General features: G+C 56.3%; 1 protein-coding gene and 1 pseudogene across 2 annotated transcripts; both read right to left on the bottom strand.

The window, feature by feature from the left end:
• Positions 1-25,126, bottom strand: SDC1 (syndecan 1). The gene is made up of 5 exons (XM_008981094.4): positions 24,798-25,126; positions 4,831-4,912; positions 3,351-3,829; positions 2,291-2,426; positions 1-2,139 (listed from the first exon to the last, which is right to left on the bottom strand). Exons 1-5 carry the CDS (start codon positions 24,861-24,863, stop codon positions 1,970-1,972), a joined length of 933 nt encoding a protein of 310 aa, XP_008979342.1. The 5' UTR covers positions 24,864-25,126; the 3' UTR covers positions 1-1,969.
• On the bottom strand, positions 14,369-14,840 carry LOC108588284 (large ribosomal subunit protein eL32 pseudogene; annotated as a pseudogene). The gene has a single exon (XR_013526766.1). The product of XR_013526766.1 is annotated as a large ribosomal subunit protein eL32 pseudogene (transcript).

Here is a 25,126-nt window from a genome sequence, read left to right as displayed (position 1 = left end):
TGCCCGAAATGACAAGTACCATTTATTGCCGTTACACAAATGGACCCAGCCTTTGGCTTGGGCACCGTCCCACAGACCAGCAGCTGAGCATGGTCAGCCGACCCCTTTCCCCACCCCCGAGTCACATGCAGTCATATGCTCCAGGCAGAAAGTCGCAGTATCGAATACCGGGCACAGGCTCCCTTCGCTTGGCGGTGCATCTCTGATCCACAGACTGGCCCCTGTCTCTGAGTGGCCAACAGAGCCGCTGAAACGTTGTCAAATAAGCCCGTGCAGGAGTCTCCAGGAGCCCCGGGCTGGGGGCCTCTGGCCTCTGCAGCAGGATGGGAGGAGGGCGTCCAAGATATCTGCAGGGCAGGCTTTGGCTTCACACCTCTGCCGGGACCACAGCCTCTGGTCAAGCTGTGCTGGGGCCATCCACCCTCCTTTGCGATTTAGAAGATGGGGCTTGAAGCTTGGCAACACAGAAATTGACTGCTAATGCCTTATAAAACCTTGGCTGAACCTACCGACCTCCAGAAGAATTTTGGCCAAAACAAAAAAGCAAATACATAGAGGGACCCTGGAACCAGAATCCCTCCCCATGGGAAAGACGAAGGCACAGAGATGCGAGCCAAGTTTCCCAACACGTCGGTGTTTGCAGAAAAGTCCGGTCACGTCCATACACAGCACAGAGGCAAGAAGCGAAGGCAGTGGCATTCACATAACTACTTTATATTAAAGTTTATTACACTTGGAAAATCTACTGTACAGGGAAAAACCCATTGGATTAAGTAGAGTTTTGCCAAAAGCAAAAGACTATCACTCTTTGGAAAATATTCCTGATTCCAGCCCAGGGCCCAGGGCGGGGCCACAGGAGCTAACGGAGAACCTGGCCTTGGATGGAGGCACTCAGAGCCAGCTCTGCCCAAGATGCCCCTTGTCAATTTCCAGGAGGAAGAAACATCCCTCGGAGACGGCGCCACAGGCAGGACGGGCGTGGTCTGCAGGAGGATCTCCGGGCCCCTGCTGCCCACCCTACAGTCCTCTGTCCGTTTGAAGGCTGAGCTGCCAGCATTCACTTCTCACAAGGGCTTCTCCAACGTGGCAGCAGCCCAGGCCTCAGCATGGCCCTGAGCTCATGGACGCAGGCACGACTGCTCAACAGAGGCAGCGGCCCCATGGCAGCCTGGACTGGCCAGCCCGCCAACAGACTACCAGAAATGGGGCCACCAGACGGACAGTCCATACCCTGTTGCACACATGAGCGACAAACTCAGAGACAACACACAAACTAAGCCTACATTTTGGCTTCCAGATTCGGTTCTCCTAGATAAATGAAAAAAAAGTTTAACCCTGACGCTGTCTCCTGACCATAGACTAGGGAAGCAAGATGGGGGATACCGAATCAGCTTACTTAAGTTACCTCAGAAGTGACAAAGGCTACTGGGCTATGAACAAAGAACTAGGGGAAACATGTGCAAAAACAAGTTGATATCTAGATTAGACCTCCCCAGGAAACAAAGCGGACTCCTGGCCCCTGCCACTCAGCGGCCACACCCCCAAGATGCTTGGTCCTACCACTAAGTGCTATAGATGTGTGAGCCCCAAGCCCCACCGGCAGGATCTTCCAGCCACAGGAGGCCACTTAGGTCCAAAGCAGTCAGATCTCCCCCACTCCAGAGCTGGGCCTGTGGAGAGGCTGCTTCAGTTTGGAGAAACCGAGTCAGAATGGTGCGACGCCAGGTGCTGGCTATGGTGGAAAGGTCCTATGCGAGAAACCCCTGGTGCCCCAAGTCAGGCAGAAGTCAGAGAAGCAGAGTGGAGCTCCCAGCACACCCCAGGACTCCATGGGCAGGAGCGGCCAGAGGGACTGGAATGCTAGGGAGGTGGCCTGGTGGCAGGGGAGGCCAGGGCCTACAGTTCTTCAAGGAAGAGGCAAGTGGGGGCCTAGTGAGTGGCAGGGCGGAGGGGGCGCATGGCTCCCGTGTCAGGCGTAGAACTCCTCCTGTTTGGTGGGCTTCTGGTAGGCCCCGCCATTGGCTTGTTTCGGCTCCTCCAAGGAGTAGCTGCCTTCGTCCTTCTTCTTCATGCGGTACAGCATGAAACCCACCAGGCACACAGCAAAGATGAGCCCCACGAGGCCTCCGGCAATGACTCCTAGGGCGGGCAGACAGGGCCAGCTTGGCTCAGCAGCTCCTTGGGCTCCACCACAGACCCTCTCCCAAGTGGTGGCCTTGGCTGTGGTCAGCCCCACCCCCACCCCACAGCAGCAATTCACCCCCAACCACCCCTCTGAGAGAAAACTCACCTCCCAGCACTTCCTTCCTGTCCAGGAGGCCCTGTGAGGCCCCCGTGGCCCCCTGATCCATGGGAGATTGGTTCCGGTGGTCAGGCTCCACAACCACTACAGCCGTGCTCTCCCCGGAGGTTTCAAAGGTGAAGTCCTGTGGGAGGACAGGGGCAGACTGGGTTGGCGCAGTCACTGCCAGCAGCAGCAACCAGCTCCACTGCCAGACCCAGAAGCAGTTCCTGAGTGCACCACCCACTCAGATGCACCCAAACCAAGAGCGTGCAGGGCCCGAAGCCAGGCCTTCCTGCCACATCAACTCTGGACCCTGGCTGGATCATGGCATAGATATCATGAAAAGTGATAGAAAGCACACATTTTTGTTTGGAAATAAGCAGGCTTATTTTAGTGTAAAGTGTAAAATCCCCATGAGGCTGTAAGATACATATAGGACGGCCGGGCATGGTGGCTCACGCCTGTAATCCCAGCACTTTGGGAGGCCGAGGTGGGCGGATCACAAGGTCAAGAGATTGAGACCATCCTGGCCAACATGGTTTTCAACACCAAGGTTTTCAACATGGTGAAAAGATATCTACTAAAATACAAAAATCAGCTAGGCATGGTGGTGAACGCCTATAGTCCTACCTACTCGGGAGGCTGAGGCAGGAGAATTGCTTGAACCTGGGAGGCAGAGGTTGCAGTGAAGCGAGATTTCGCCATTGCACTCCAGCCTGGAGCCTGGCAACAGAGCAAAACTTTGTCTCAAAAAAAAAAAAAAAGATATATATAGGACTTGGTATAACACTCACTCTTTCAGCAGGGGCTGCAAGTTTGCTGTAAGTTTGGAGAGCCCTCTCTTGGGTGATATTTAAGGGCATTTTTGCTCTGATCTCATAATTAGTCTGTCCTGCTCTGATCGAGGCCCTGAGAGCAGGGGATGGTGGGCCCCTGTGCCCTGTCTTCCTGGTGAGGAATACAAGATGCCCGCAGGGCACAGGTGTAGGGCCTGCCGGGTGCCAGGCATTAGGGCCAACCTACCCGTTGGGCACCCAATGTCCCAAGGAATGCAGAGGCCACTCACCGGCTCCCCAGATCCCTCTGCTGCTGGGAGCTGACTGGAGGCTCCATCCTCAGCAGCCTTCTCCGTGGCAGAAGGACCTCCATCCTCTGTGCGGGGAGTATGAAGGTCAGATTGGCCAGGTCCTGCAGGAGCTGAGGTCTCATGGTGGCCGGGTTGCATGTCCCTGTGGGGGTGGGAGGTGGTGGGCTCCTGGGCCTCAGTGGCTCTGGCCGTTGAGGCCTGATGAGTGGTTGGGAGCTGTGTGGTCTCCCTGGGTGGGAGGGTGGCCTCCTGTTCCCGGGCGGTGAGGTCAGGCTCTACTTCCAGCAGGACTACAGCCTCTCCCTCCTTGGGCCCCTCTTCAGCCGGCAGGGTGGAGGTAGAGGCAGCTGTGGCCTCCAGGCTGGTAGGCTCCGGAGCCACGGGAATAGCTGTCAGGAGCCACATGTCCTTCCGGGTGGAGAGGGTCTGCTGTAGCAAGGTGTTATCTTGCAGAGCACCTGCAGGACCAGAAGCAGAGTGTGTTGGTAGCGGGTAGGCCCCAGAGCACCTGAGCCCACCAAATTCAGGCTGCAAGGGAGACTGGTACTTAGGCAAGGCAGCTGAGGCTAAGCTCCTTGGAAAATGGACAAGGAGAGCTGCCCCTTCCCACTGTGTGTGTCCAGGGGCAGCCTGGTCTCTGGAGCCATGAGATAGGCGCCTAAGCCACCTGGAAAGGAGGTTTCCTGAGACCATAGGAATGGGGTGGGCATCCCTCCGGGGCATAACTACTTCAGTTAATCCTACTTAGCCCAGGTCACCCACCTCTCTGGCCCCTCCCTGAACAACCATCCCCCACGCACACCATACCCCCCTCCCCCACCCCGCTTCCAACAACAGATATCCTGCCTCGCTGCTCTCCGGCCTCTGCCTCCGTCACTTCCCCAGGGATGACCTCAGCCTCCTTCCTTAGCTCTCACCCCTCTTCTGAGGTCCACTCAAGAGCCACCTCCTCTGGGAAGCCTCCTTGACCACCTCCAGCTCACACACGGACTTCTCTCCCCCAGGGAAAGGGGAAGTAGGGAAGGGAGCCTGGATGGAAGAGCTACACCCCAGCAGGCTCTGCACTGCCTTACAGCTTGATGAGCTTATAGGGTCAAGGTATTATTTCCATTTTACAGATGAGAAAACAGAGGCTCAGGAGTCAAATAACCTTCTGAAGGGGGTTCCAGAGGTTTCCTAGTGAGTACAGGTATTCCTAGTGAACATGAGGCTGTGTGCTACAGGCAGCCCTGGGGCCTTCTGGAGCCCACAGCCTTCACACCTCACCTCCAAGCATGATTTCTCCTTAACTAGGCAGCTCAGGGACCCCATTCCTCTCCTCAGCATATGCTTGGAAGCCGGCTGGGTGGAAACGGGGTGGGCAGGGTGCACTCAGTACATGCTCCATAAACATAGGAGACATGCCCCCCCCAGCTATGACCTGTTGCTGTATTGGGTGGAGCCCCCCAGACAACCTCACCTGCACCTGAGCCAGAGAAGTTGTCAGAGTCATCCCCAGAGCCATCTTGATCTTCAGGTGGCAAATTAGTAGCCACAATTTCCTGGAAAAGGATCAGAACACAGTATGAGTAGATCTTGGCCGGGGATCTGCCGCTCGTGGGTCCTTTCCTAGAGAGCTGAGTGGACTCACCCCACCCTGTGCCGCACAGGCGCACAGGGAGAAGCCTTCTCATGTGTCTCCAGGACCCTCAGCTCTAGGCAGCACTTTGGTCCCCACGCCCAAATCCCTGATGCTACAACACAGCCTGGTGCCGGGTGCAGGCATACAGGGCACAAGAGAGAGGGCAGGGCCCGAGCCCCCAGAAGCTCAGTCTGGTAAGGGAGTTCCAGACCTCTCAGGGCAGACAGGGAGCTGTTATTGGGAACAGAGGCTGTGGCCCCCATGGGAGCCCATCAGCCCACCCTACACTGAGAACCAGCTCTTGGGGCCATCAGCCAGGGAGCGCTGGGGTCAAAGACTGCCCACCCAGCCCCACCAGGGGCTTTCAAAAAACCCCAAGAACAATCTCAAGACAAGCTAGAGGCAGACAGGCAGCCTCTAGGCATGCTGGCCCCCAGATGTGGACACCAAGGGTGACGTGAGGGGCCAGGTTGGGCTGGGCACAGGGAGCTGTCTGTGTTGGGGCAGGTCTGCCCATGCACGGCAACCCCAGGCCTGGCCCCCATGCACCTTCCCACACTCAGCCCAGTTCCCATCTACAGTGAAGACTGGGTACAGGCCCTCTGGTCAGAGTATTGTCCTCCTTGGGGAAGGAAGGACAGGGTGCAACTCAGGAAGGGGACATATAAGGCTAATCTGGAAGGGGCCCTGCACTGAGAAGGCTCCAGTTAAGTGGGTTGTGGGCCTGGGGCAGGCCCTGCTTGCAAACAGCAGCCCCAGGAATGCCATCCACCTGCCCAGCTCCAAGAGGCTGCAGGCAGGAGCTAGAGGGTAAACATACACAGCTCTCCCAAGTTCCTGAGGCCGGGGCTGACTGGCAAGACTGGGGGCAGGGGTGGGGGGCAGGATCACATCACACACAGTGAGCAGGCCTGTGCAGAACCCTGGTCTGCATGGAGGGCAGGTCAGGACTGCCTCAGCCCTTCACACTGGCCCCAGGACCTCAGGTAGGGAAGGGAGAACCCAGCAGCCAGGTGGCAAGAAGCATGGCTTTGAGAGCCCTATTCAGCCGCGAGATTTAGACCTAAAGACCCCACTTACTACATAGTCTATCTTGAGAGGGCCCCAGTGTTGGACCAGAACAAAGAATGAATAAAGATGAACAGCATGGTCCAGTGCACGAGCTTTAGGGACTCTAGACCCTGCCACTCACTAGGTGCATGGTCCAGGGAAGTCATTAAGCCTCTTAGGGCTTCAGTCTCTCCATCAGTAAAATGGGAAAATAATAACATCTACATTCAGGACTGCTGCAAAAATTCAATGAGGCTATGCCTAGCACGTAGTAGGCACACACAAACAGTGGCCATTGTCTAACTAAGGGAGCCTCAGATGCCAGCAGACCTGCCTAGAAAAAGGGTGAAAGACAGGGAGACAGGGTTTCATGAGAAGGTAGGGGCAGGAATCAGTCAGTTCATCAGGAGCCTCTGCACTGACTTGCCAGAGGGGGCCCGCCTGAGGCTGGGCTCCAAAGGAAAAGGGCCTCATCAGCCCAAGAGGCCTCACCAGGCCCTGACCATAGGCCCACGGGTGTCACTCCTGGGTAGTGCAGAGCAGGGAAGGACAGACAAGACCTCCCGCCTCCTAAGGCAGAGTCAGACCAGGTGGAGGCTCTACATCCAGGGGCCTAGGTCAGAGGGAAGCGTCAGACACGTGTACAAACCAGAAGGTCAGAAATATCACTGAACTTCCTTTGAAAGTACAAGAGCAAAACTGTACCTTCCTTCCCTCAAGAGAAAGGTTTTGACCCTAGAAGGGCCCTTCATGGCCCATCTACAGTGAACAGTCACATTCCACCAAGGCTCATCTACAATTAACAGAATCCACCAAGGCCTATCTACAATAAGCAGTCATTAGCCAGGCACAGTGGCTCACGGCTGTAATCCCAGCACTTTGGGAGGATCAATTGAGCTCAGGAGTTCAAGACCAGCCTGGCCAACATGGTGAAACCCCATCTCTACTAAAAATACAAAAATTAGCCAGGCACAGTGGAATGTGCCTATAGTCCCAGCTACTTGGAAGGCTGAGGCAGGGCAATTCCTTGAATCCAGGAGGCGGAGGTTGCAGCGAGCCAAGATCACACCACTGCACTCCAGCCTGGGTGACACAGCGAGACTCCGTCTCAATCAATCAATCAATAAAAGCAAACAGTCATAGTCCATGCTCCCCCAGCATCCACAAAAGGCCACATTTAACTACACCATCTCCACATGGTGCTGCAAACACCAGTGCTGCCCCACAGAGCTTTGAAGCTACCCTGGCCTCCCTCAGGCCTGTCCCCTTCATCAACGAAGAATACTGCCTGCCAGGGGACACAGAGCGGGTACCCCCTCCCATATTCACTGAGATCACGGCTTCACTCTCACCCAAGAACTCTGCCCTGCCCTCTCCTGCTACACCACCCACCTCAAGAGAAAGCTGGAGATGCGGCAGAGACGGGGCAAGGCATTGGCGCTGCGATCCCACATGCCTCCGCTGCATCGTAAAGAGCACCAAATCTTAAAGCAGAAGTCAGACACTGGATCCCTGCCTCATTCAACAGATGAGGTAACCAATGCCCACAGAGCAGACACGCACACTCGGGCCCATGTATAACCTGGGAGGCACCGCCCGGTGAGACCCAGGAACGCCATGGAGGCCCCAACAGGCTAACAAGTTCCCAGGAGCAGGGCTTTTCTCCTGGCCAGATGAGCATTTCAGTCTGCGGTCCGGTCCGTAGAAACAATTTGTTCCCTAGCTCTGCAGGCTTATCCCTCTGCAATCTTATTTACACAACAAGCTCTTAAACATTTTCTCCACTGAAACCAGCTCCCTGGCCTCCAGGGGCCTCTCCCCTCTCTGGGCCTTTGGTCTCCACTAAGGGGGTGGGCTAGAGAGACCTCCCAAATCTTCTCCAGCTTAAACCTTCAGTGATAGCCCCTCAGATGAGGAGAAGGTAAGATTTCAGCCCCCTGGGGAGGAAATTAGCAGAAACTGCTGAGTGTGAACTTGGATTACCAAGGTGCCAGCTGACTCTAGAGTTTCTGGCGAGGCTTCCGGTTTCCTTTAGCAGGCCTGCTGCGCTGACAGCCTGCAGCACACCGCCTCCAGGCCTCCTGGGCAGCTCCCTCAGCATCATCTCCAACTGGGTGCTTCCGAGGCTGCTTGACCACTGCTCAAGGCTGCTCAGGATCAGGTAGCCTCAGCTTGGGGCCCACCTCATGCCCTGCCCAGGAAGGCAACAGGCAAACCAGCCTTTAACCTCTGTAAGTCCCAGAAAAACCAACAGTCCATAGAACAAATCAACAACTTCATGCGAGGTAAGGTCTAGGCTTCCACTAGTTCTGTTTGCTCAAAGCAAGGGACGCCTTGCCCCTTCCCCACCCACAGCGGAGACCCTAGAAGTTCATTGATTAGAAAGCCCAAGGTTTGGCTCGCCTGGAAGCTTGGGGATCAAGGGGCAGCTTCCAGGAGTCTGGGAAAGGGAGTAAGAGAGGAACGGTCAGGTCAGCCCAACTCCATCTCAGCTACACCGGTCTCCTGGCCTACATGGTCTCCCAGGGACCATGGAGAGTCCTGGAGTCAAGGCTCTGACCCAGCAAGAAAGAGGGTGTGAAGAAATGAGGCCTTCTTTAAGGCTGGAAACACTTTCCACTCATTCCTTTCTCATCCCTACAACTCCCCTGCAGATGAGGCAGCAGGGCAGACATCACTGTCTCTAGCAGATAAGGACTAGAGCCTCTGAATGGCAAGGGACCTGCCCAGGGTGGCCCAGACACTACACCTTCCTGTGCAGCAGAGCTGCTCTCCTCACCTGCCATCCCCTTCTTTCTCCCCAGTCCTCCTAGCTGAGCCCATCAGTTTTAAGGGAAACCCATTTAAGATTCCTCAATGGGACAGAGCTTCACTGACTAGGAATCACTGAGCCTGCCCCAGTGGTGAAGCTACCCAGGGACCAGCCCACACTTGCGAGGTGGAGAGGGAATGGTGTGGACCAGAACAGGACCTGTGCCACCAGGGATGGGAAGCTATCTTCACCGGCTGCCACCCACTCCAAAGAGCACATCTGGAGTCTGTGGGCAGAGGGCTGGCAGAGAAGCTTCCAGAAGGCAGCCTCAAGCTAACTGCCAGCTGTCATTCCCATAGCAAAAGTAAAGAGGGCCACCCTTCTGGGCAACCTGTGTCTCAGCAGAGCCCCTTGCCCTGGGGAGTACTAGGGCCAGGCCTTGAAGCCCCTGACCCAGGAGAAGATAAGGGGCTGGGGCTGAGGCCAGCAGTGCTGCAGCTCCTCTGCAAAACAGCTCAAAAGTGCCCCGGCTGCATCAGAAGCCAGGATGTCCAGTGGGCATCTCAGACAGGTTGAAGAGAGGGTGGCAGGCCCAGTCACTAACCTGAGAGACTTCCCATCCACTCCTACCCCATCGGCCTGAGGCCACCAGGTCAGAAGGCCTTTGGTTTCCAGCCCATACTCTGAATCACTGACATGGGTCACCTGCTGCTTAAAGTGAGTGATGGGTAAAACCCAAATTCCTTAAAAAGCATTACTGACGGAGGGCAAGGTGGCTCATGTTTGTAATCCCAGTACTTTGGGAGGCAAAGGCAGGTGGATCACCTGAGGTCAGGAGCTCAAAACCAGCCTCGCCAACATGGTGAAACCCCATCTCTACTAAAAATACAAAATTAGCCAGACGTGGTGGTGCACTGCTATACTCCCAGCTACTTGGGAGGCTGAGGCAGAAGAATCACTTGAACCCGGGAGGTGGAGGTTACAGTGAGCCAAGATCACACCAGAAGCTTTGGGAGAAAAGAGAGAAGAAATAGTCTGGTCCTGGCCTGGCTGAGCTCTCAGCTACCCAGGACATATGGCCAGGTGTCCGGCTCCAGGGGGATTGAAAATGGGGGCGCTTCAGAGGCTGGAGTCCAGAGGGCTGCCCTAAGGAGGGTACTAGGGCCAGGCCTTGAAGCCCCCAACCCAACCCAGGAGAGGATAAGACAATGCTCATCCTGGGCACTAACTTGGGCAGTGTGGTGGGTCTCTGATTCCCAGTTGTCCTGTGGTGGAACAGGAAAGAGAAGCTGACCCATCCGCTGTACCTGACCCATGTGGTCATGAAAACCCAGCTTCTGTGGGAGCCGAGTCACTGAATCAACAAGCCCCATTAGTAACAAACCAGGGATAAGAGCTGCCCCTTATCAAAGGAGCCGGGTCACGGCCTCTCACAAGCAGCCTGGACCAGAGGCTGTGGCAGTGGCTGTGGGACCTGTTCCAGGAGCCCAGGCTTCGAGGTCAAGAGGCAGGAGGACCCGTGGTCATGGCAGGCTAGACACCCACCCTCCCCATCCCCAGATTCCACACAATGGCAAATTTCCTCAGGAGGCTTGAAACAGGGTCATAGCTGTTTAGAAATCTTTTTTACGGCTGGGCGTGGTGGCTCATGCCTGTAATCCCAGCACTTTGGGAGGCCAAGGTGGGCAGATCACGAGGTCAGGAGTTTGAGACCAGCCTGACCAACATGGTGAAACCTAATATCTACTAAAAATACAAAAACTAGCCAGGGGTGGCGGCACATGCCTGTAATCCCAGCTACTCAGGAGGCTGAGGCAGGAGAATCGCTTGAACCTGGGAGGCGGAGGTTGCAGGGAGCCGAGATCACACCACTGCACTGCAGTCTGGGCAAGAGTGAGCCTCCATCTCAAAAAAAAAAAAAAAATCTTTTTTACCCCCTCGGTTTCTCGTCCAGATCCACAAATGTGAGGAAAACAGGCTGACTCTCCCCTTCCCTAGACTTCAGAACTTGGGGGCTGAGGTCTCTGAGCCTCAGAGCCCCAGCCTTCACCTCCGCCTCTGCATCAAGACGCCATACTGGCTGAGGGTGACATCCAAACATCCAAACCATCACCTGCATCCAAACTGGGGGCTCTCAGCTATAGGGTCTCTAAGCACCACCAGGAGACCACTGCAAATGTAGTCTTCCCAGCTCCCCACCCAGAGGCTGCCTCTGCCATTCACAAGCCCCAGGTCCTGTAGGGGTTCTTCAGACTGCACTTTGAAAACAATGAAGAGAGGAAAAGTTATCTCCCAGAGTGGCCCAGCCTGGGAGAGGCAAGAGCTGGCTTCACTTGAGTCCAGTGTTCCAAGTCAAGGCAGTGAGTAGCAAGAGAGCCCCGTGAACAAGCTCGCATGGCAAAGGAACCAGGGAAAGCCCAGCAGTGTCCTCTCTGCATCTCCGACACAGCACATCATGGTGGTGGCCTGGCCTCCCTCCCGCCGGGGCTGAGGACCCACTGAACATCCAGTGGCACCTATATGACTGGGAAAGTATCTACTTGAAGCTGAGCTGAGGCTCCTTCCTGCCTGGGGCTGAGCCCACTGCCTTCCCACCAGCCAGCCTGGCTGGACCCAGCGGGGCAGCAGGAGAGAGCTGCTGGAGCTAAGAGGCAAGTTGGCTCCAGGGACGAAGGTGGGGCCTGGAGGGCAGCATAGGCTGCAGGGGCTGGGTCTGCTCCTCCAGGGGCAGCAGTAGGAGGACAGGGAAGAAAAAGCTGCAACAGCCCCTCCCAGTCCCACTGCCTCCCAAACGCTGCTGTGCCCCTGGATCTGCAGCTGCCGTCTCTCTGTGGGGAGACCTGTGACCCACTCCTTCAGCCCAGACTGAAATGGCCTAAGCCCTGGGCAGGCAGGTCAGACCAGAGCACCCAGGAGCCAGGGTCTCCGGGAAAGGGCTAGAATCTGCCATGCGGCCGTGCTGGGGACCTGGGCAGCTCTCAGCCTCTCTCTAGACCTGTTCCCCACCTTGATGCCAGAAGGGGCTCGGTGGACAATGCTAAACTGCCTTATGGCCAACAGGCTGGCCCTGCTGGCTTCAGCGACTGGTGCTGCTCTGGGAACTGGGCAGGGGTTCTGTCCCCCAAGACTCACCAAATGCCCCCTCCTCAGGTACCTACCACACTGACCACCACAGGGTGGCCCAGGGAAAACGACCAGGTCCAGCATGGGGATGGTCTGGTGATAGTTTGGTCTCTGTCCCTAAATTACTGGATGTTGCTGGAAACACCCTGCCTCAGGTTGCCCATCTGTACAATGGGGGTTTGGCCAAAACATGGCACCTGTGGGAGTAGGCAGGAGGGCAGGGCCACAGGCCAGGAGACACTGGGCTCCCCCAGCATCGGGGTTGTGGAGGAAGTCCTCACTAAGGCCTGTTTCCTAATTCAGGAGCCGGGAAAACACAGCCCACCAGGGAGAGAGGCTGAGGCCACAGATCGGGTCTAGGCCTCAAGACCCAAAATCTCCCCCACTGAAGCCATTCCCAGGAGGGAGGAGCCTCACCAGTGCCTCAAGGCAGCATCAGCATTTCCGGTGACAGGCACAGCAATTTATCAGCTCACTGGCTCTCTACTGAGAACCAGGCAAGCTGGGGCCTGCTGAGGATATGACAGGCAAGGAGTGATGGGCCTGGCCAGGGCAGGAGGGGGATAGAAATAGGCAGGAGAGGAGGGTGTCCCCAGCAGCATTTCCAAGGGGAGGAGCACCTTTCAGGGACACTCTGGATGGCACCCCCCATACACAGCCCCACACTGCCACTCAGAGACGGACCCCTCACTGCGCTGGGGGCTTCCAGGCCAGGGCCGGGGTGGAGGGACAGCATTCACAGTTGGCCAAGACCGCTTTCGGGTAACATCTTCCATGTAATGTGATGTCAGGGCTTTACAGGTGGGAAACCTGAGGTCAAGGTCATAGACCTAAGCCTCTTGGCCCTGGGCCCTCTACCCTGTACCACACTGCCTGCTCACAGTATACCTGGGGCATTTATTGAACGAGGAGGGATCCTGGCAGCCCCATGCCAGCTCTGACGCCCAAGCCAAACCAGTGCTGCCCCCAGCACCCTTCCACAGAGCTGGCGCCTGCCTCGGCAGCCCACATGCCAGGACTGGTCTCGGAACAGCCTCAGCTGAGGGCTGGGTGTGGAGCCACAGAGCTGGGAGACCAGTTCCTCTGCTTTTCTCCACCTGGCAGAACCCAGGCCAGGCCAGGCAGGGCAAGATTTCACCGAGGCAGGCATTGAGCAAGATAGCCCAGCCCAGGCCCTGCAGCCTCAGCGCCTGGTACCTCTCTGGAGCCAAACAAGGGGTCTGTCTCGCAAATTTCCTTGTCAAACACCCCCTCCTTAGGGACACACAGGGACACTTGATCACACTGACTCAGTATCATCACCCTCAGCTTCCCAAGGGGAGTCATGGCTTAGGCAGGATGCCAGAGATATCCTAAATCAAGATTACTATGGGGCAACGGGCACCCTATGGGGACAGAGGGGGCAGCCAAGCCTCCAGAGCGCTATCCCTTCCCCAGACCCAGCTGCCCCTAAGGAGCCCATCAAGGCCAGAATCTCAGCCAAGATTTCCCCAGTCGGCCCCTACTGGGAAGCACGGCCCCATCAGTCCCCAGGGAGTCCCCTGGAACAGGTATCCACCAGGCCTGGGGACTGGACACCTCTGCCAATATGGACTTCTAGGGACATCCTCCCCTTGTACTTACTAAATAAAGTGTCCTCAAGTTTCACAGAGGCAGAAACTGCAGCTTTTGACACACCTGCAGCCAGCCAGGGCTCCAGCTGTGTGAAGGTGGGGGAGGGGAACAAGTGCCAACTTTATTACCAAAATCTCTTCTATCAGTGTCCCTGTCCTTGCACAATATCCCCTTGAAAACAAGTCTTCTGGGAGAGCTAAAGGGTGCTGGCACTCACACTACAGCATAAATCACTTCCAGGGGGGACGGGCTAACTCGAACTGGAGCACTGAGGGTGTGTGGGAGCTCAGGGAGATGGAATAGGATTACAAAAGAGAGGCTGGAAGATGTCAGGGGCAAATTTTTTAACCTTTGTCAAAATGTGGATGCCAGCAATGCCATACCCAGGAAAGGAGGACAAAATTCTCTTTGCTCTTCCTAGAGTCATGGATGTACATGGTTTCTCCTCCCAGGTAGACAACAATGGGCTAGCCTGGGAATGTGCCTCTCAGATAAAGCACAATTCAGACTGAGCAGGCGCTGAGGCTGCTGGGAAACCCAGAGACACAGGAAGGGCAGAGTGTGTTTGAAGGGGTCCCATGGGAAGGCAGGGCTGGTGCCTCCTGGTTTGGGTGATGGGAGACAGAATTTTCTGTGAAGGCTGTGTCTGAAGAGGCTGGGTCGATCCTCCAGATTACTGGTGGAGCCCCAAGCCAAGTGGCTTGCCCTCCCTCTGATGGGCTGGCAGATCTGCCCAGCCTTGAACCCCCAGCACAGAGCTCCTAGCCCTCACAGCCTCTGCACACGGTTGGTGCTGAGATGGCTGAAAGGAAGACTGGATGCAGCTCCCATCTGTTTTTTTTTTTTTTTTAAGGAAGATTCCAGTTTTATTTAAACACAAAGCATGCACATACGCTGTCTACTCATTTTCTTCGCTGCGCAGCCTGGTATTGGGGTTGGTGACTCTGATGGCCAGCTGGGCAGCTCTTTCCACGATGGCTTTGCGGTTCTTGGAGGAAACATTGTGAGCGATCTCAGCACAGTAAGATTTGTTGCACATCAGCAGCACTTCCAGCTCCTTGATGTTGTGGACCAGGAACTTCCGGAAGCCACTGGGCAGCATGTGCTTTGTTTTCTGATTGCTCCCATAACCAATGTTAGGCATTAAGATCTGGCCCTTGAACCTTCTATGAACCCTGTTGTCAATACCTCTGGGTTTCCGCCAGTTATGCTTAATTTTGACATATCGGTCTGCCTGGTGCCGGATGAACTTCTTGGTTCTCTTTTTGACGATCTTGGGTTTCACAAGGGGTCTAAGGGCGGCCATGATGCCGACCAGGAGATCGCTGCTATCTCCGTAGGCAGCGCCGAGGAAGAGCGCAGCTCCCATCTGAAAAGCTCACCGTGATCCTGGGAAAGGGAAGGAGCCATACGCCTTGCCCAGATCTCAGGGACCACCAGGAGGCTGGGGGAGAGAAGAGTCTAAGCATCCAACCAAGGCTGGAGGTTACTTGAAGAATAAAACAACTGAATTAGGCTCTCGGGGGCAGAGTGAATAAAAGTGATCACAGCTAATGTTTATTGAGTCCTCTGGGCCAGACAGCTGGCAATCCGTTTTTCCCAAGGACTTTTTCTGAATTAATTAATTTCATCTTCACGATCACCTTAGGTTCTAGTACCATGCCCATTTTACAGATGAGAAAATTGAGGCAAAGGAGCTATGTCATCTGTCCCAGGGCACACAGCCACTGAAGCCAGCAGTCTTGCTCCAGCAGGCGTGCCATGAGGCACCCGTCGCAGCGAGGCCCACAGGGTTCTCTCACTTTCAGGAACACAACAGCCATGGCTTCCACTGGCAGCACCCTGCAGCCTGGCCCCGCTCTGTCAGTGGCCATAGTGAACCCAGGGCTCCCACTCCAGGACAGCCATCAGTCTCAAGCTCTGTGGGCCCTGCCTGGCAGGCCTGAGCCCCTACCTCCCACCTGCCAGCCCAGCCCATACCTTCTCAGGTCAGGAGGCAGCCCCTGGCAGAGGCTGGGGTGGAAGAGAGCAAAGTCTGGCCTGCCAGTGAAGGCTCATGTTTCTGAGACGGGGCAAAAGCCATGTTTGCAGGTCCTGTTAACGTCAGCATCACTGGGGTCAGACCAGAGGGCCATTCAGAGAGTGACTCCACGCTCAGGCTGGGTCAGACCCACCCCTTCCCACAGGTCAGCATCAGTGCTCCCCTAGACTTGCTTCTCCGTGCTCCAGGCAAGGAAGGGACCCCAATCATATCACATATGGTATTTCAGGGAATCTCTGCAGAAGCCCTCTGGGGCAGGATATGAGAAACTCCGTTTTACAGATGAGGAAACTGAGGCTTGGGGTAGGTGAAGAATCACACTCAAGATGACACAGGGAGGAAGTGATGAAGTCCAAATGTGATCCATGTGGGCCAGACTCCATGTCCTGAGCTCTTCCCTGCCTCCACAACACCTCTCTGCTCCAGCCCGAGCTGGGACTAACGAAGCCAGCGAGTTCTGTCCTACTTTGCCTGTCAAGCCCCAAGGTCTCAAGACTCAATATCGGCCCCCCAAAGGCAGGCAGACCCAGACCTTCAGACTCAGGTGACTACCCTCACATAGGGAAGACAGGCAGGCGGGCCAGAGTGCCCACTGCACACCCAGCCTCCAGATAGGATTTAGAAGAGTGAGCCTCATTCACAGGAGCGCGGGGAGGATGGCAGGGGGCTGTATCCCCTTCCTACAATTCTCTGAGCCAAGACACCCCAGTTACTGCTGCAGATTCACCCAGGGAGACTCAGTGGTGAGATTCCTGGACTTCCCAGGCCTGGCCCCAGGGAAACTCCTCCTGTACTCTTCCCCCAGGTCCCAGGTCCCTTTCAGGGAGGGAGGTGGGGGAGGTGCATCCCAAGTGGAGCCCATGACTGGTCCTCAGCCCTACAGGCCCTAGTCAGTCTTGAGGTCTTGCTGCCAGGACCGTCCCCGACACCCCGTCCTGGAAGCGACACGGTCACTGCCACAGCAGCACCACACCCTGTGGCTTTCTCTGGGAGAAGCTAGAGTGACGTCAGCCTCTAGGACAGTCTCAGAGGCTCCTGAAACACCCCACAGCCTCGGGCTCTGCAAGCCCAAACCTGACCACCGTATTCATCCGGAACACTCCAGAGAGATGGGCCCTCCAAGGTCTCGGACAGTTTCCTGGGCAGCCGGGATGCCAGGAAGCTACTGGAGGTAGAGTCAGTGCCACTCTGACACAATCAAGTTCCCAACCAGGTAAGGCCCGTGGAGCACTAGCGGTGACCACTGGTATTGGTGGCATGGGAACAGCAGGGCCAGGGCCCAAGTTCAAAAAAGCTTTCTGGGACCCAGCTCATGACAAATACCATGGGCAGGCATGAGCTCCTCGGCCCTCCAGGAGTTCCTCCAGCCTCCCCACATCCCACCCTGGCAGACATACAATCCTCACCCTACGCCTCCCAGGCCAGGCGCCAGAGTGCTGTCTCTCAGCCTGCTAAGCAGCACAGAGGATGCTCAGAGAGAGCCAGGCAGCCCCAGGTAGAAATGACTATGAACTCCAGCTCACCCCACTGTGGGAAGAGTTCCCTTAACACCTGTGAAGATCCATGGTGCACACAAGCGGTCCTAGCGCAGGACAGGCAACCTCTGCAGCGCCCACCGAGAGACCCCCTGCCCTGACACTTCCCATGGCCAGAAGGCCGTCCTGCATGTTTAGGGCTCCATAAAATGTCCTGGCTGACAGCCCAGCTCCTAGTTCCATACTGCTTTATCATGGGACTCTGGGGCAAAACCCTTCCTCTGACTGGGGAGACATGATGGGTGCTGAATCGCAGACCCTGTTCATCGTCACTGCCACTCTGGCCTATCTGCAGAGATATCTGCCCCTCTCTCTATCTCTATCTGCACCTCTCTCATCTGGTTCCAGTAACAGCCACCCTCTCTCACAGGAATCCCCTGGACAAGACATGGACCTCTCCCCACCGCACAGGGCTATGCACACAGCAGGTGCCCAGGCTCTGGGCTTTAGATCTGGTCAAGCCAGGTAGGGGTCATAAACTCTCAGAACTGGAGGCAGCAGGAGCACAGGCAGGCCCTCAGATACCCACCAGTCACACGACACAGACACAAGAGGCCACGTGCACACAAAAGTATTGCCTCTCTGCCCCTTTCCCCCATTTCACAGATGGGTTCACTGAGGCCAAGAGAGGGCTCTGTACACAGCCATTTGACAGTAAAGAGGCAGGGCCAGGAGGGAAAGCCAGGCCCCTGAGCCCCAGTCTGTGTCTTGCTGCACTCCCCACCTCGTGCCAGCCCCCAGAGGGCTTGCAGTGGGTCAGGGTTGGTTGGGCGAGTCTCTGGAGAGGACCCATGGGCCTGGCGCCATGACTCAGCTGATGAGTGGACTGATCAACCGCCCACCTTCCCCACTGCCCCAACCTGCCTGCCATGGCATTCATTCCTGCTGCTGAGCGGACCTCGGGCAGGTGCCAGGACGCCTGGGTGTGTATGCAGAGAACATCACGCAGCCCCACCCCTGGCCCGACCTCACCCAGGCACCTCTGTCCACAACAGCTCCCCAAGAAGCTCAAATCCCCGCCTCAAGCAGGTTACCCTGCCCTCCACTGGCCCAGGCCATCCCACCAATGGCCCCTTAGGAAACCAGTTCTCCCTCAAGTCCCCAGAAGGAATCCTGGCAGAGGAATGTGAGCCCCCAGCAAGTCCTTCAGTGCCACCTCCGCCCTTCCCAAGATAAGGTCTCTCTCTAGCCATGTGGCTCTCAGAACTGAGGAAGGGAAAAAGGACCCTTCAGCAGAGGAGGAAACTGAGGCCCAGAGGGGCAACAGCCTGCCGTAGCCACCTAGTGGAAGCTCATCTAAACCAGGAAGTTCAGGTGACCCTACTGCCCATCTCTGTGGGAATAACTTCCAAGGCCAAGTCCATCAGAAATGTCAGAGTCACAGTGAAAAAGGGAAAAGACGACCAGCAGAGATAGGAGGCAGAAAGGAAGCTGGTGTCCAAAAAGGAAGCTGCAGCCAGGTAGTGACCAGGCTGCCACCTGACAAGCAGGAAGGCCCAAAGGGAAAGTCAGGGGTGCCTAGGCAAGGCCCAACTGCAGTGTCAACCTGTGCAGTAGGCACCCCCCACACCACACGCGCGCACACACACACACACACGGACAGACACACATGGACACACACACGGACAAACACAAACACAGAGACACAAATACAAACACACATGCAGACATACGGACGTGGACACACACACACACACACACACACACACACACACAGAGGGCAGGCATCTCATGGTGTTGGAACCCGCAGGTGAATCACCGGGCAGAGAGTTTTTCACAGGGCTGATGGCCAGAGGAGGCGCATCCTCTGTGTAGAATTAGGCAGCCATGAAGCCATAAAAGCCAGGAGCTCAGAGGCCCTTGAGGGGCTCCCATGGGGAGAGGTCACTGGGCATGTGCAGGAGCAGGTCCACCCGCCGTCTCTTCTGCTCTCATGACTCAATGGCCCCAAGTCCCAAGATTTCCCCTGGCACACCCTGCTTTGTCCTGTAAGCTTGCCCCCACCCTTCCGGGCCCTGCCAAAAAGCAGGTCACTTTCCAGGGGAGTCTCAGACAACCCTTCCCCAAGATCCCCACAGCACTGAGCACAGGCGAGCTGGCCCGGTGTGCCTGTCTCAGGAGTGCCCGGGACCTTCTCATACTGTCTCCCCACCCAAATGGAAGCTTCCTGAGGGTGGGTAGAAGCAGTAACATCACAGATAAAGTTCACCCTTCCAGGGGAGGTGATGGCGTGGGCTCCCCGCGACCACCTGCAGCTGGACATGACAGTTGCTGAAGTGGCCACAAGCCAGGGTCTTGCCTCTGGTGCCTCACCTCCACGACCCCAAACATGCCTCCTTGTGGCCCTCACCTGGTGTGTCACATCTCACTCAGTGGAAGATTCCAGAATGCATGTTCCCATCCAAAACCCAGCCTCTGCTGGAACAACTGAGAGAGAAGTGAGGGGGTACAGAATCCTGGTGCCAGAAGTCCTCCTTCCACAAAATCCCTGAATCTCATTCTTCTCTAGACACATTTAGGCAGGGCCTCAGGGGCCCTTTCAACCCAAGACTCCAAAACTGGCTGGTGAAAAGAAGGCAATCGGGCAGCAGTTCAAGCCCAGCAATCACTTAATGACCAGTTCCTCATGAGCTGCCCCCACCCCCACAGGACCTGGCGTTGGAGGAAACCAGGAGGTGACTGCGGCACCAGAGCCAGGAGTCCTGGGTTCTGGCCATCACCTGTGCCACACTGCCTACCTCCCAGGCTTACAAAAGAATCTGCTAATTCCATGAATGTTTCCCCAGTGCCCAAGGTAAAAGATGGTGCAAGCTGGACACCACCTGGGGCCTGGCCTGAGGACACCGTCCAAACAGGCCCCTCCACGCCCAATCCACAGTTCCCACCTGGCTCTCAACTCCCCGTTTTGTTCCTGTGAGGAGCTCTCGCCTGTTCCTAAGCGGCCATGAGTTGAACCCAACACAACTCCAGAATGTTACCCAGTGCTCACTTTGCTTGATGGCACCGATCAGGCCAGCTGAGCCCAGCCTGGGCCCCTTCGCCCAAAACACTCACACCCATGGTTCTTCAGGACAGACAAGCAAATGCCCAGCAGAGCCTTGCAGGGTTCAGCTAGTCCCCAGATGCCAGGCTTCTCAGGGGAGACCTGACAGCCTTGTAATGTATTCACACCATACCCATATACATGCACACGCACACAAATCCCAACTCAGCCAGTGGCAGGGCCCACCACCCTAGGCTTCGGCTTCTTCTTCCACAAAATGAGGCAATGATATACACTGTAAAGGATTGGGGTCAAGTTTAAATAAGAATAAAGGAAAAGTACTGAGCCCTCAACAGTAGGCGCTCAAAACAAGGTAACCTTAATGATATTGACAGCTAACTTTCCTCAGGCAGTTTCATCACAAAGTACTTTCACATATCCATTATGAAATGAATATGCAAATGACAGAATGAGGGCAGGGAGAACAGGTATCATGATGTCCGCTTTACAGATGAGGACAAGACTTGGAAGAAAAGTGACTCACCCCAGATTAGGGAGTAAATGAGTGGCAGAGTTGAGACACAGTCCTGGGGCTCTACTTTATCCAAAGCCATTTCTGGCCTGCCACACAGTATGGATGCAGATTATATAGAAACAGGAAATAAAATCCAAATCAAACTTGGTGAAGCTGAGCATAACAGTCAAGTCTAAAGAATAAGGGCCTCAACTGGTCAGTCCAGGCTACCTCTGACCAGCAAGTCACTTACAAGTTGAACCAGGTTGAGGAACTTGAAACATGGGGGCCAGCAAGCACTTCCCCAAGAGGTGACTCATTTCTGTCCAGTTAGAGAGGCCCCTAAAGGCCTTACCTTGGCAGCACTTCTTTGTTACTCTAGGTGGGGTGCAGGGAGGTAAAGGGGAGACCGCAACAGGTCCCAGCTGAAGTTCATGAAGGGTACAAAATCCACATATCACAGATCAACAGTCTCACTCACAGGCGAGAACCTTACCCAGAGCCTAAAACTCTCAGCCTGAAATGAACCTAACCCAACTAATTAGTTTCTTAGTGCCACTGGAGAAAAGTAACTATTTGAACAACTGAAGTAACAACTGAAAAGTTCTAATTTGAACTGAACAGAAAAGCGGCTGGCTACACTCAGGCATGTAAATGTCACTTCTGGCTTCTCTCAGACAGAGATGGAAAAAGGAGAAAGACCAGAATTCCAAACAGAGCGACCTGGGACACCAGGCACAGGGGCAAAGTGCTCTTCAGAGCACAGTAAATCCAGGAGACAATGTCCTAACCTGGCACTAATGAGGACGACGACCCTGGCATGCAGAGATTAAATCATGCCTAGCATTTTTTGGTTGACAAAGGAAGGGAAATAAATGTTTCAGAGAGTCCTGCTCAGAGTAAGAATACTTTTAAGGGTAATAGGGATTCTAGATCAATGAAAAAACATGAATACACAGGACATCTCATTCCCAAGGGATTTCAGGAATCCAAAATTCTGCTGCAACAGAAAAGATTCCTCTAAAAAACTGCAGAAATCAATCTTTTCATTAATTCTTTGCAGGCTCTCTCCTTTCTTACTGTCTCCCTACCAATGTGTGTTGTTAATGAGGTTTTAGTGGAACCCATCAGGAGCCACAGGTAGAGACTTAAACCAGCTCCACCCTCCCTGTGGAGCCCAAGCCAGGGGTGACATCACTTCTAGAAGGCTCTGAGCCCAAGCAGAAGCAGCTATTGCCTCCCCCTCTACCCTCTCTGCCAGGCTGTGGGAAAATGTCTCTACTAGCCCCCATAATTAGGGCAAAAGGGATTTTATGCCTTTCAAGAAAGAGAAGAGAGAAAGGAAGAAAAACAACAAATAACTATTCCAGAATAAGCAATGTTTCTTACATGGCAGAAACAAAAGACCACAGGAAACACACACACACACACACACATACACACATACACTTACACACACACATACACACACATACACATACACACACACATACACTTACACACACACATACACACACACAGAAAGAAAGAGAGAAAAAAGGACAGAGAGAGAAACCTTTTTAGACAAACCTGTTTTAGTCTCTTGGGAGTGGTTTTGAGCAACCTCCTCTCCTAGCAGCCTCCCCTCACCCATTCAGTCACTCCCTGCCTCCCCAGTCCCCAGGGGGTTTCTGACCTGCTTCCCACTGGGGCCATAGTGAACTTTCAGAGACGAACAGATCTCTGCCACTTGTGGACACCTTCTCCCATCTTAAGCAAATCCCAACTGCCTGATTTCTTTCAGGAAAGGGGTGTCAGAGCTCTCGGAAGGCAATGAGTGTCCCCACCTTTAACCCAACATGGACAGTCACTGTAAGACGGAGAGGGCAGAAATGGGAAAGAAAAAAACCTAAACTTTGTAAGATCAGAAAAAGCAAAAGGAACACCTAAGCTACAAGCCAGAGTCTGACCCCAAAGCTCAGGTGGGGCTTTCACCCTCCGGGAAACCTTCCCTCCTTGCAGTTCCAGGGAGTCTCCCTCCCTCCTTTCCCCTTTTGAGTCTTTCCTGACTCCTGGGCCCTATGACCAAGTTTCTGGGCAAGAAATAATGCCTCACACTGCAGCCTCTGCTCCAGCCCACAGAAAACTCCAGGAAAGGCAGTCCACAGGGAATCCCAGACTCCACCTGCCTCCCCAGCCTTAAGGGGTGTGGGGGGATCCCAGGGCTCTAGAATGTCTGCTACTCTACCCCAGGCAGGCAAGGGAACCAGCAGCCCTCCTAAATCCAGCCGGAAATAGGTGGAGGACCCAACTTCAGCCGCCCCTACTGAGGCCCCAGCATGTGCCTGGAGAGAATGGGGCAGTGTGGTGATGGCAGGAGGTCAAGGAAGGTAAGCCACGCAGTCCCACTCTCTTCTCCAAAGTCGGAGCGAAGACTCCACGCACAGGCTCAGTCCCACAGAAACCACCACCCTAGAGAGCAGCTTCTTGAACCTGAAAGCCAGGAGTGCCTGAGACCCAGCTCGGAAATCATGGCCCTCCCCGTCCTCCCAGATTCGGCACCCCACACAGTCCAGCCCATCCGCAGTTCAACAGGCACTGGGACCTTCTCCGGGACCTGAAAATGTCTGGAAGCACGAGTCACCTGGGAAGCAGGGAGGGCACTTTACACATCAGCTTCAAAAACGACTGTCCCCACCTCACCTCCCATGAGCCAGACCCTGTAAAAACGTTCCCAGAGCGCTCAATAACTGGTAGCTATCACAGAGGGCAACCCCTACGGAGGGTCAGTGTTGCTGGGGCTTGTCCAGATGTCACATTAGCAGTGGAGGACCCGAATGCTCACCCTGCCCCCGCCCCTTCCCTGCCCACGTGCCTCCCTTTGCCAGAGCTGGGGAAGTCGAGCTGTCCAGATGTGGTGGCGAGAGACCGCCACTTCCGGAAGGGGAAGTGCCCCTGGCTCTGCACCTCCCCTCTGCATCCCTGGGGATGGCCGAGCCGGCCCACCGGGAGGACTCCGGGACGCCAGCACCGGGCCCGGGGGCTGGGGAGGAGGACGAAGGCACCCGGTGGCCCGCGCTGACACCTGGCGGTGGCCCAAGTCCCAGCCCCCGTTAAGGCCGGCGCTGTGGGGCGGTTCCCAGGAAAGGGTTACAGGGGCCGAGAACAAAGCGCCCCCATTGGGGAAGGCGGGCTAGCGGCCCGAGGCCGGGGCGGGAGAGCCACTTTCTGGGGACCCTCGGGCTGCTCTTTGTCGGCCACGTCCCTGTTTAGTGGAGCCTGAGTCCCGCTGAAGGTGGATGCTGCATCTCACCCAAAGGCCTCCTCCAGCCTCGAGCTCCACATCTGCCCCTCTTTCTCCCCAGCTCCACTGGGCGGGCCAAGGGACCCGCCTTCCCTCCGCGCGGCTTCAGCACAAAGCCGAGTCGGGGAGCAGGAGGCCATTCCCGGGTCCCCTCTCGTGGAAGGCGCCCGCGTCCCGGCCATGCCCAGCACGGGAACGCGCCCCCGGGGCCAGCTCAACTTCAGCAGCCCAGAAGTTGAGCTCCTCCGGGTCTCCAGCGTTCCGAGACCAACTTCCCGGAACCTCCCGCTGCCGGGCCGGCCCCGCTTACCTCGAGCGGCCCACGGCAAGCCCGAGGGCCCCGGAGCCGCTCGCCCGCGTCCCCCACGCAGCCCTGGCCGGTCTCCCGGGACCAACACACCCGCCCGCCAGCTCCCGCGCCGGCTGCGCTGCGCCCAAACTTGCCCGGGCGCAAGGGGCTGGGCGCCCGGGCTCGGTGGCGCTGGGGTGCAAGCCCGCGGGTCTGGTTTGAATTAGGGTCTGCGGGAAGGGCGTTGTGGCCGCGGTCACTGCATTCCCCCGGGTCGCCGACGAGGGCGGCGGGGCGAAGGGGGTGGGAGCGTGCGACCCCGGGCGCCGCTGTGGGCTGGCGGGCTCCGACACATGTGGAGACGTTTTACATAATTGAGCGCGGGGCCCCGGCTCCCTCCTCCCCAGCGCGAGACCAGTACGGCGCCCATCGACAGCGGAGGGAATTGGGGCTGGAGCCCTGGCCTCGGGGCTCACCGTCCCGGGACCCGCCGGATCAAGGCGGGAAGAAGAGAAGTCCCGCTCCCCTTCCCCCTCCCCCTCCACGTGCAGCCGCCGGCATCCGCGGGTGACCAGCCCCGGCTTCCCGCCGCCTCCCCGCCGAGCCGCGGGACGCACTCACCGGCAGGGCCGGCTGCAGGCTCAGCGCCAGCGCGCACAGCCAGAGCCAGAGCGCCGCGCGCCTCATGCTGCCCGGACCGGCGGCGGGAGCGCGGCAGGCTGCGCTGGTCGCGGCTGCGGGCCGGCTTCGCGGGTTGCGCCGTTCGATGCTCTCTTGGGCGCCTGACCAGCGCGCCGCTGTCCCAGGCGAGGGCTGCTGGGTCCGCCGGCTGGAGTCCGCTCCCCACTGCCGGATTCCTCTCTGCTCGGCTCGGATTCGGCCCGCACCTCTCCAGCCGAGCTCCGCCTTATAATAAACCCACAGGCCGTTCCTTAGCCGTTGCAAAAACT

Source organism: Callithrix jacchus, chromosome 14, assembly GCF_049354715.1.
Source record: "Callithrix jacchus isolate 240 chromosome 14, calJac240_pri, whole genome shotgun sequence".
Lineage (NCBI taxonomy): Eukaryota > Metazoa > Chordata > Mammalia > Primates > Cebidae > Callithrix > Callithrix jacchus.
Note: the sequence above shows the minus strand (reverse complement) of the source record. Positions and strands in the feature narration are given on the sequence as shown.